At 46.7% G+C, this 12,500-nt stretch overlaps 1 protein-coding gene across 1 annotated transcript in view; it reads right to left on the bottom strand.

The window, feature by feature from the left end:
• cables2b (Cdk5 and Abl enzyme substrate 2b) overlaps positions 1–12,500 on the bottom strand; it is a 20,302-nt gene that overhangs the window by 5,461 nt on the left and 2,341 nt on the right. The window contains exons 2-6 of the mRNA XM_061074001.1: positions 4,026–4,121; positions 1,711–1,788; positions 1,319–1,427; positions 1,028–1,193; positions 675–772 (exon numbers count right to left, since the gene is read on the bottom strand). Coding sequence (XP_060929984.1) covers positions 675–772; positions 1,028–1,193; positions 1,319–1,427; positions 1,711–1,788; positions 4,026–4,121 — 547 coding nt within the window. The remainder of the gene's footprint in view (positions 1–674; positions 773–1,027; positions 1,194–1,318; positions 1,428–1,710; positions 1,789–4,025; positions 4,122–12,500) is intronic.

Here is a 12,500-nt window from a genome sequence, read left to right as displayed (position 1 = left end):
CTGTCGTGACAAAGTAGAAACATTTCAAACTGTCAGTGAACGTAAATGAACCTCACACAGTCAAACTACTCATGTATGTATTTATGTATTTATGTGTTTAATATATAATATCTTCAATTTATTCTCAGAAGATAATTAATTCACTGATATTTACGAGTGTGTTTGTGATTTGGTGCAGATTGAAATGAAGGGACCTATGATCACAACATGTCTCCTCACATGTTCACCATCAGGAACTCCTCAGTTCATCTGCTCCTTCATCTCCATCAGACATGAAGTTACAAACTGGTTCTTCTCATGTACTGAATCCTGTTGTTGTGTTGTTGTGTTGTTGTGTTGATGTGTTCAGGTCCATCAGCATGTGTGTGTCCTGGGAGAGGATCCTCACATGGGACTGAGCTTCATCACTGATCACTAAGTTTCTGTTTGACTGAGTTGAGTTCAGAACAGGAAGTTGAGTTCAGAACAGGAAGTTGAGTTCAGAACAGGAAGTTGATCCTTGCTATGAGACGACCTGGAGGTTTGTGAATCTGAGCTGACGACGGTCACAGAGCAGCTGAGCTCAGATCTGCTCTGATGATCCATCGTGTGTCTTCTCACTCAGAGGAAGGGAACTAAGCTGTTGAGTGACTGTGTGTTTGTGTGTTTGTGTGTTTGTGTGTTTGTCTTGTTACCATGTAGGAGGCAAAGATCAGCACCCGCTTGTGTTTCCCACAAGGCCACTGGTGGTCGCTGAGGAGGTTCGGGTCGTAGTCAGTGACCTCGTCCAGACCTGGACAACACACACAGACACACACAGACACACACAGACACACACATGCACACACATGCACACACAGACACACACAGACACACACAGCCACACACACAAATATATATAATCAGTCATTGTCTTTACATTTGGAACACATGACTAAACCTATGTTCACAGTGACGGAGCCTGTTTGTGTTAACACTTCACACTCTGCACATGCACGTGTGTATGTGTGTGTGTGTGTGTGTGTGTGTGAGAGTGTGTGTGTGTTACCCAGGTCCAGGCCCACGGAGCTGTTCAGCCGGCTGGGAGGCCCCCCCCCCCGACCCGTCATGCTGAGCGAGCTCCTGGACACGGGGATCTGCAGCGTCAGGTCGCACGCCGGCGTCTGCCTCACCAGAGCGTTAGTGGAGTGAAGGAACTGGGCGTAGGACACGGACTGGGAGGGACAGAGGGTTAGAGTCATCTGTGTGTGTGTGTGTGTGTGTGTGTGTGTGTGTGTGTGTGTGTGTGTCTGTGTCTGTGTGTCTGTGTGTGTGTGTGTGTGCTACTCTGTGTATTTACCCGTCCGTACGTCTCCAGCTGGAAGCCCTCGAGTCCCGGCAGCATCTCCAGGGTGTTGGAGATGTTTCCAGACGAGTGTCTCCTGCTCGGGTGGTTTAATGTCGGGTCACTACAGCGACAGACACACACACACACACACAGACACACACAGACACACACAGACACACACACACAGGGTGTGAGTCATCATCCTTCTCACTGCTGTGGTCAGTCGGTGGTACCACAGCAGCTCCTCCTCAGATGATTTCACCTCAGTAACTGATTCCTCATACGATGTGTGTGTGTGTGTGTGTGTGTGTGTGTGTGTGTGTGTGTGTGTGTGTGTGAACACTGACATCGTTGTGAGGAGCATGTTGAGCAGACAGGACAGAAACACAAGGAGGTGTCCTCACCTGAGGTAGAAGCTCTCTCCGTAGGGAAGCACAGAGAAGGCAGCGCACAGAGACCTCTTAGCACAGATCAGCACGATCCTGAGACACAGAAAGATGTGTTAACGTTTCATCTCCTGTGTCGGTATCAGGAAGAAGTTCAAACTCTATATTAATCTTCACAAGGATCATCTGCAAAACGCAAGCTTCATCTAAAGGAGGTTTCAGCTTCACACTGATCAGAGTTTTAGAGACTCAGTCTGAATCCAGAAGATTAAACCTAGAGGACAAATGTCAATCTATCAAATTAAAAAATGAATTTCTGGGTTAGACAACAATCACATGTAGAGCTGAGTTAGGGTTCAACACGACATGTTGTTATCATGTTGTTATAATTGGTGTGTGTAAATATGTGTGTGTGTGTGTGTGTGTGTGTGTGTGTGTGTGTGTGTGTGTGTGTGTGTGTGTTTGTGTGTGTGTGTGTCAGGAGAGTAAATCCCTGCAGAACAGCATTGATTGCCTGAATCGTGTCTGAGAGGAAAATGTTTACAGTCATTATCTCTACAGGGAGAGAGAGAGAGAGAGAGAGACAGAGAGAGAGAGAGAGAGAGAGAGAGAGAGAGAGAGAGAGAGAGAGAGAGAGACACAGAGGGAGAGACAGAGACAGAGAGAGAGAGAGAGAGAGAGAGAGAGAGAGAGAGAGAGGGAGAGAGAGAGAGAGAGAGGGAGAGAGAGAGGGAGAGAGAGAGAGACAGACAGACAGACCGAGAGACAGAGAGAGAGACAGAGACACAGAGAGAGAGAGAGAGAGAGAGAGAGAGAGAGAGAGAGAGAGAGAGAGAGAGAGAGAGACAGAGACACAGAGACAGAGAGACAGAGAGACAGAGAGACAGAGAGACAGAGAGACAAAGACAGAGAGAGGAAGAGACAGAGAGAGAGAGAGAGAGAGAGAGAGAGAGAGAGAGAGAGAGAGAGAGAGAGAGAGAGAGAGAGAGCGAGAGAGAGACAGACAGACAGACCGAGAGACAGAGAGAGAGAGGGAGAGAGGGAGGGAGGGAGACAGACAGATGGAGAGAGAGAGAGAGGGAGGGAGAGGGAGAGGGAGAGGGAGAGGGAGAGGGAGAGGGAGAGGGAGAGGGAGAGGGAGAGGGAGAGGGAGAGGGAGAGGGAGAGGGAGAGGGAGAGGGAGAGGGAGAGGGAGAGGGAGAGGGAGAGGGAGAGAGAGAGACAGACAGACTCTATAAACTCGTCCTTCAGCAGTGACATCACATCATCTGACTAACATGAGAAGATAAACCAGTGGAGACCTACAGCTGGAGACATGGACCAGAACCTTCATCATGAGGATTCATTTCGTATCTTCTCTGTCAGGATTTTATCTTTAAGACATGAAGTCTTCATCTTCATCTTCATCTTCATCTTCATCTTCATCCTCATCGATTAATACAAACTGTGATTTACAAACATGACCCGGCTGAGACAGAGGCTGCGTTTCAGATCCAAATCAAACCTTGAACCCTCAGAGACACACACACATCCTGTCATTGGTAACACACTCACACACACACTCACACATCCTGTCGTTTGTAACACACACTCCCACACACACACACACACACACACATCCTGTCGTTGGTAACACACACACTCCCACACACTCACACACACACACACTGGTCATGGGAAAGTCGGGAGCAGGAAGTCTCCAGAGCGTCGAGTGGAAACAGAAGATGAGTTGGAAACGTGACTCAGTTCTGTTGCTGTCACTCATGACATCACGTCTCATATTAACACGTTATTAGTAATTATTATTATTATTCTTTATAATATCTGTGAAGATTCTAGGAGGGAGGAACTCAGCAGGCGCCGTTGCCCCTGACAACAGGATTCAATCAGGAATCAACTAATAAAACTGGTCTGAACCAAATGTCGAAGTTTGAAGTTGAACACTTGTTTATTATGTAAAGTTGAAAACGCTGCATCACTGTTCCCATAGTGACCAGCAGGGGGGGGGGGGGGCAACATGCTGACTAACACTAATACACCTGCAGCAGTGAAACCTCACAATGTGTGTAACCTCGACCTTAGTACACAACATGCGACTTGTAATTATTTTATTTTCATCACGACAATCCGCCTCATAGAGCTCAAGTGTTCCTGCTCTCTCTCTCCTCTCGCTTGACCTTTTATTGTTATGATTTGTCTCTTAAATTAAAATATATATTATTAGAATCCATTCCTAATTTTCCCGGGGACTTTTGTGTGCATCACTTTGTAACCTTGTGTTGATAAGTGCTACACACATGCAGTTGTGATGATGATGATGCTGCATGTGTCACCTGCTGCCTCTGGTGTCGTACTGCTTCATGTTCTTGATGAAGTGCGTCTTCTTGGTGAGTCGAGGTCGTGGAGAACCTCCAGAGAGCTGACGAGTCCTGAGGACACACACAGAGACACAGGCTTTAGTGCAACAAACACACACTCACACACACAGAGACACATGCTTTAGTGTAGGAAACACACACTCACACACACAGGTTCATGACACATGCTTTAGTGCAACAAACACACATTCTCACACACACAGAGACACAGGCTTTAGTGTAGGAAACACACACTCACACACAGAGACACATTCTTTAGTGTAACAAACACACATTCTCACACACACACAACTTTCTCTGGTGACGAACAAAAGACGAGGGTGTTCAAATTAATAATAGAGCAAATCTTTTATGTGAAGGTTCAGATCAAAGGCAGCTTCTAACAAAAAATACAATTAAAACCCAGGTTCCTTGAAGGGGTCAGAGGTCACATGTCCTAGAAATAATAATACACAGAGAAAACAAACAAGAACACACAATCTAAATTTAAACACATTTAAATCTTTGACATTAAAGAAATGTTATGGAACGCTGTGTGTGTGTGTGTGTGTGTGTGTGTGTGTGTGTGTGTGTGTGTGTGTGTGTGTGTGTCTGTGTCTGTGTGTCTGTGTGTCTGTGTGTGTATGTGTGTGTGTGTTAGTGTGTTTGAGTATGTGTGTGTGTGTGTGTGTGTGTGTGTGTGTGTGTGTGTGTAGTGTGTGTGTGTGTGTGTGTGTGTGTGTGTGTGTGTGTCTGTGTCTGTGTGTCTGTGTGTCTGTGTGTGTATGTGTGTGTATGTGTGTGTGTGTTAGTGTGTTTGAGTATGTGTGTGTGTGTGTGTGTGTGTGTGTTTGAGTATGTGTGTGTGTGTGTCTGTGTGTGCGTGTGTGTGTGTGTGTGTCTGTGTGTACGTGTGTGTGTGTGAGTGTGTCTGTGTGTGTGTGTGTGTGTGTGTGTAGTGTGTGTGTGTGTGTGTGTGTGTGTGAGTGTGTCTGTGTGTGTTTGTGTGTGTAGTGTGTGTGTGTGTGTAGTGTGTGTGTGTGTGTCTGCTGAAGGTCAGGTTGTGAGCTGGGTCGTCCTCATGGATTAAAACAACAGACCTCATGGCAGCAGTTATATAACACTACTGACATCACACACACACATGTTTGTACAGCTCCCTTAGTGAGGACACACACTGGTATACAGTGCCTTCCCAGCCCCCCCCCCCCCCCCACCCTCACCATCTAAACTAACCCTAACCCTAAATCTAGGCATTTATCCTAAACCCTGATTCTAACCCTACGAACAAATCTCAACCGCCCTAAATATCACACTGTCAGGACTTTCTCCTAAGATACACAGCAGTTATACAACTGTGACACACACACACAGACACACACACAGACACACACACACACACACACACACACAGCATCTGTTACATGAAGTTTAAATCCCTGCTGTGAGACTCGTTGCTCTGCAGATGTTTGAAGAAGCTGTGATAACATCTGGATGGTCACGTGTGTTTCAGGTCTCAACCTCATCATCTTGTGATTCTGAGACACATGTGACACGTGTCCAGGGTCACGTATGAAGGACCACCCACTCAGCTGATGACCTCTGACCTCTATCGTGTCACAGGCCATGTTCACAAGCCTCTTTGAGAAATCTATGCAGCGAGAAGTGAGCTCTGATCACATGGTCACAGGAAACAGGAAACAGGAAACAGGAAACAGGAAGCAGATTCCTGATGCGTGGACTTCACTCTGACCACATGGGATCAGATCTCAGACGTTAACAGCAGGTGTGAAGGATGACCTGCCCTCTGCTGGAAGGTGGATCAGGTGTTAAACCTTCTCAGGTGTTCCCACAGTGAGACAGTAAATCCATCTCCATCCTTCAGATCCATAAACACACTGACTGCTGCAAAGATGATGTCATAACACTGACAGTAAGTAAACAAAACCCAGAACAACAACACGTATCCAGATGTGTTATAAAAAGTGTGTTTCTAGAGATGTTCTCCTCCACATCTTCATGAAGCTCCTCCAGCTGCAGCTTGACCTCAGTGAAGGTTCCAATCTGTTGGAGGAGTTCTTCTGTTCGGTCCTCACAGACGTATGAAAAACGTCCTTGGTCCCGAGAGAGGCTCTATATGTTATTATTAATATCTGCTGTGGTCGGGCTCACGTGACGGGACGTTCCCAGTTCCATGGGAACAGTTGTTCTGGAATGTTTCTGTTGGTGGGAACAGAGCCTGTGGCCCGGAGCAGGATGAGGAGGAGGAGGAGGTCCTCTGGTGTTCAGGACAAACACAGATCTGTGACACGCTTAGAGAAGCTGCCTCGGACTTTCAACTGCATCCCAAACATAAAGTTGCCTTATTACCCTGTGTGTGTATGTGTGTGTGTGTGTGTGTGGTGTGTGTGTGTGTGTGTAGTTTGTACAGATCTTTTCCAGTGTCATCAACCCAGCGAAGAGTTTTATATATTCACACGTTCATAGAGCGATTTATCACTGAAGCAGCCGGGGATCGAACCATCAGATCCTCAGATCTGGTTTAACAAGCAGCTAAAGGTTTGTCATGGTAACATAATTGTACAAAATGATGATTAAAATGAGAAACTATCCCAAAGTGAATCAAAAAGCTGACGAGACCTTCCCAGTTGCTCACAGACTCGTGCCGAGGTTTATAATGAGCAGTGATGACTCATCAGCTGATCTCATGATGACACCTATCTTCAGTTTGGGATGAAACACAAAGATCCTCACACACGAGGATGAGGACAGAGTGAGACGGACATTAAACATGACGGGTTCATAACGTCTGAGGACACAGTCTCTATGAAAGTGTCCCAGAGCTCCTGATGGACCCAGTCCGACCAGCTCCATGAGAACCAGCTCCATGAGAACCAGTTCCATGAGAACCAGTTCCATGAGAACCAGTTCCATGAGAACCAGTTCCATGAGAACCAGTCCGACCAGTTCCATGAGAACCAGTTCCATGAGAACCAGTTCCATGAGAACCAGTTCCATGAGAACCAGTTCCATGAGAACGTTGGAAACATCCAGCGAGCCTCAATCAACACAAATATTATTTTGTTGATTATATTTAGAAACATATGAGGATTGAGCTCATTCCTGCTGGATGATGAACCAGATGAGGAACCAGATGATGAACCACATGAGGAACCAGATGATGAACCACATGATGAACCAGATGATGAACCAGATGATGAACCAGATGATGAACCAGATGATGAACCAGATGATGAACCAGATGATGAACCACATGAGGAACCAGATGATGAACCACATGAGGAACCAGATGATGAACCACATGATGAACCAGATGATGAACCACATGAGGAACCAGATGATGAACCACATGAGGAACCAGATGATGAACCACATGATGAAGATGAGAGCAGCAGGTGAAAGAGGAAGAACAGGAAACAGTGAGAGTTCAGGTCAGAGGCAGCGAGAGCCTGGGAAGAACCACAGTTATATTAATAACCACTGCTGTTGTTTCAGCTAAAAATAGGACACACACACACACACACTGACACACACACACAATGACACACACACAATGACACACACATGCACACACACAGCTTTACTTAAATACCCATATTAAAGAATAAATCTTTAACCCCAACACAAAGACCATAGATTAAACATCTTGCTGTCTAAATCCTCATCCTGCACACACAGCAGACACACACAGCAGACACACACAGCAGACACACACAGCAGACACACACAGCAGACACACACAGCAGACACACACAGGAGACACACACAGCAGACACACACAGCAGACTCACACAGGAGACACACACAGCATACACACACAGCAGACACACACAGCAGACACACACAGGAGACACACACACAGCAGACACACACAGCAGACACACACACAGCAGACACACACAGAAGACACACACAGCAGACACACACACAGCAGACACACACAGGAGACACACACAGCAGACACACACACAGCAGACACACACAGGAGACACACACAGCAGACACACACAGCAGACACACACAGCAGACACACACAGGAGACACACACAGCAGACACACACAGCAGACACACACACAGCAGACACACACAGGAGACACACACAGGAGACACACACAGCAGACACACACAGCAGATTACCCAGCAGGCCTGTTGTTTCTTACATCACCAGATTAACTCCTCCTCCTTCTCCTCCTGATCTACTGAAATAACGATTCCCTCTCTTCTTCTTCTCCTCCTCGCCTCAGTTTGTGTTTCATCTCCAACACAAACAACAACTCCAGAAACAGCCACAGTGTGTAGAAGACAAGATTTAAATACACATATACAGAATGTATACTATGTATTTACTGGCCGATATACTGGTTTCAGAAATCTACTCCCCAGGATATCAAAAATTTAAAATATCTATAATAGTCTGCGTCTTGAGTGAAGAGTGCGAACCCTTATGACATCATACGGGGAGGGAGTATGAAACGTAGAACTGCATGACACAGCGTTAGCCATGCGTCACATCGCACATCCCTAATGAAAGCTGATGGTTTTAATGTCGGTGATGAAGGATCAATAATCTGCGTCAGTTCACCGCCTCACGTTTCCAAACGTTCGTACGCATCAGCTCAGAGTCTCCGTGGAAATGCAAACTTTTTCCCGTCGAGTTTGTTTTTATAAATCCCGAAGTCTCGGTGCGATGTGGCGTGTGCACGGGTCCGGTTCTGTTTCCTGTGGAGGCAGCGGTTCTACATGAGACCCTGGAACTCCTGGAGAGATGAAGAGCTGCAGCTGGACTCTCACTGTGGAGATGACTGAGCTCTGACTTCATCTCCTCGTCATCGACTGATGGTTCAGCTCTGACTGTGAACAGGTTCAGGACCAGTGAAGCAGTGAAGCAGTGAAGCAGTGAAGCAGTGAAGCAGTGAGGCAGTGAACCAGTGAAGCAGTGAAGCAGTGAAGCAGTGAAGCAGTGAACCAGTAAAGCAGAGAAGCAGAGAAGCAGTGAGGCAGTGAAGCAGTGAACCAGTGAAGCAGTGAACCAGTAAAGCAGAGAAGCAGAGAAGCAGTGAGGCAGTGAAGCAGTGAAGCAGTGAACCAGTGGAGCAGTGAAGCAGTGAAGCAGTGAAGCAGTGAACCAGTGAACCAGTGAAGCAGTGAAGCAGTGAAGAAGTGAACCAGTGAGGCAGTGAAGCAGTGAGGCAGTGAACCAGTGAAGCAGTGAAGCGGTGAAGCAGTGAAGCAGTGAAGCAGTGAAGCAGTGAAGCAGTGAACCAGTGAAGCAGTGAGGCAGTGAAGCAGTGAACCAGTGAACCAGTGAAGCAGTGAAGCAGTGAACCAGTGAAGCAGTGAAGCAGTGAACCAGTGAAGCAGTGAACCAGTGAAGCAGTGAAGCAGTGAGGCAGTGAACCAGTGAACCAGTGAAACAGTGAACCAGTGAAGCAGTGAAGCAGTGAAGCAGTGAAGCAGTGAAGCAGTGAACCAGTGAACCAGTGAAGCAGTGAAGCAGTGAAGCAGTGAACCAGTGAACCAGTGAACCGGTGAAGCAGTGAAGCAGTGAAGCAGTGCAGCAGTGAAGCAGTGCAGCAGTGAAGCAGTGAAGCAGTGAAGCAGTGAAGCAGTGAAGCAGTGAAGCAGTGAAGCAGTGAAGCAGTGAAGCAGTGAAGCAGTGAAGCAGTGAAGCAGTGAAGCAGTGGTTCTATCTGTGTGATGACAGCTGACGTCCAGTGAACTAAGAATAGCATCGGCAGCGGAAACAGCCGGAGCCAAGAGGCCGGGGGGGGGAGTTCTGGTGTGATGATCAGTTCAGGACTGGACTGATCATCTGGTCCAGAGTCCAGAGGACACTGCTCGGATTAGTCCCTCAAAGTTCACACACTGACGTCCTCATTGGATCAAGGTCCCAGTCAGTCTGCCCAGAATGAGCCTGAATCATAAATCATGAAGGACACAAGACATGATGGACATGAAGATCTGCTTCTACTGATGTCCCGACCTCGATAAGTTTACTACAATAAAAGGACTGAAAGGTTTAGCAGCTCTGAGCTCGGACACTGGGAGAAGAACCCGAGGGAAACAACTCGGACATCTTCCTTTTTACAAGAACAGTTCCAGAAAAAGTCCTGAGCAACTGACTCTGATATTTGGGTTTTCACATCCAGAACCTCCAGAACCTTCACTTTGTCTCCCCTGTAACAGGAGACTGTCGTGGACTGAAATAAAAATCTGCAGTTAAAACACAGAAATGTCAGGAAAAGTAAATACGAGCCTGATCTGAATTCAAATGAAGCTCCACTGTGTGTGTTCACCTCATGAAGCAGTTTGCTGACTGGTCAGTGACTGGAGAGACTTCCCACACTGAGTTCTGTCCACAGACTGAACAGAACTCCATGGACTCTTCATCACAGGGAGTGTGGTGGTGAAGAGGAGGCTGAGGTTCACTTCACCTGCCGCGGCTCCTCTCGCTGAGCGGCAGCTTCCTGGTGAATCACAGGGAGTGTGGAGGTGAAGAGGAAGCTGAGGTTCACTCCACCTGCCGCGGCTCCTCTCGCTGAGCGGCAGCTTCCTGGTGACTGATGGAGTGTGGAGGTGAAGAGGAGGCTGAGGTTCACTTCACCTGCCGCGGCTCCTCTCGCCGAGCGGCAGCTTCCTGGTGACAGAGCGAGTGATTCCACGGAGAACCGGCTTCAGTCCACAGTGAGAAGAGTTTCACCAGCAGCTAGTGAGTGAACTCCTCTGGGCTTCTCACTGGGACCAGCAGAGTGACTCCTGGGAAACAACACACCTAATTCTACCTTCATTATGTATGAAAGTAAACATCCAGGAAGGTTTTCTCTCAGTGCATTATGAATATGATATCACCAGTGATGTGAAACCCAGTGCATTATGAATATGATATCACCAGTGATGTGAAACCCAGTGCATTATGAATATGATATCACCAGTGATCTGAAATCCAGTGAATAATAATCTGGATCAGAGGAAGTCAAACAGCAGCAGGACTGAGGAGCTGTGATCAGCTGCTAATTCCCTGTGGCTCCGTGTAAACAGGTTAATCCAGGTTTATCTCTGCTGTGGCACTCGGAGAGTCACACACACACACACACACTCACACACACACACACTCACACACACACACACACACACACACACACACACACACACAGTCACACACTCGGAGAGTCTGATACACACACACACACAGTCACACACACAGTCACACACACTCGGAGAGTCTGATACACACACACACACAGACACACACACACAGTCACACACACTCGGAGAGTCTGATACACACACACACAGAAACACACACACACACAGACACACACAGTCACACTGAGAGTCTGATACACACACACACAGAAACACACACACACACACAGACACACACAGTCACACTGAGAGTCTGATACACACACACACAGAAACACACACACACACACAGACACATACAGACACACACAGACACAGTCACAGTCACACTGAGAGTCTGATACACACACACACAGAAACACACACACACACACAGACACACACAGTCACACTGAGAGTCTGATACGCTGCCAGCACAGTGACCAAGCTGATCGCCCCCCCCCCCCACAGACACACACAGACACACACAGGCTGCTCCGGTCTGGTCCCTCAGCAGACGACAGTAAACACCTGATGTTGTTGTTGTTGTTGTTGTTGTTGTTGTGTCTCCTGCTCTTTGTTCACTTCTCCTTCACGAAGCTTCTTCAGCAGGTTTCTGCTTCAGTGATAGAAACACAGCTGACTGTAATACTTATTATAATAATAATAATAACCTTCTATTAACGACAGGTCTGAGCTCGAGAGGAACACGAGGATCGTCCCATTCAAACTGACTTCTGCTGTTTAATAACTCACGTTGTTATAATGTAAGAACAAGGAGTTTCTGTACATGTGATCCATGGTTTGTCAGAGGATTGAACTCATAAACATATTCTCAAAGAACTCAGTTGAACATAAACTTGAAATAACTCTTAAATTCCAGTTCCACATAGATCCAGGGATATGTATTCCATCGCTTCCTTTAATATTCAGTGAGATAAAACGTTTTTTGAGGTTATGAATTCTACTGAGTTTTATTTTTGTTTTCATTTCTCATCTGTAACATTTCTCCACTTCTCAGTTTGCTTCTGCCCTCATGTTGCTCTACAAACTGCTTTCGACTGATTCCTATTGAAATGTTCCATATTAATAGCTTATTATTGTTGTTAGTTTACAATCAGATGAAACTAAATATATATGTTTCTAAAAGTATATTACTAATAATGTTCCAGAACAGGAACAATGAGCAGAGTCGTCTTTCACAACAGCTGAGACAAAGTGACCTGGTCTCTAAAGTCTTCACCTGGTGTTATCATGACCGGGCACTCCTCACAACATGACTCAGCACATTCAGAGGTCAACAG

Source organism: Limanda limanda, chromosome 7 (assembly GCF_963576545.1).
Source record: "Limanda limanda chromosome 7, fLimLim1.1, whole genome shotgun sequence".
In the NCBI taxonomy this organism is placed as follows: Eukaryota; Metazoa; Chordata; class Actinopteri; order Pleuronectiformes; family Pleuronectidae; genus Limanda; species Limanda limanda.
Note: the sequence above shows the minus strand (reverse complement) of the source record. Positions and strands in the feature narration are given on the sequence as shown.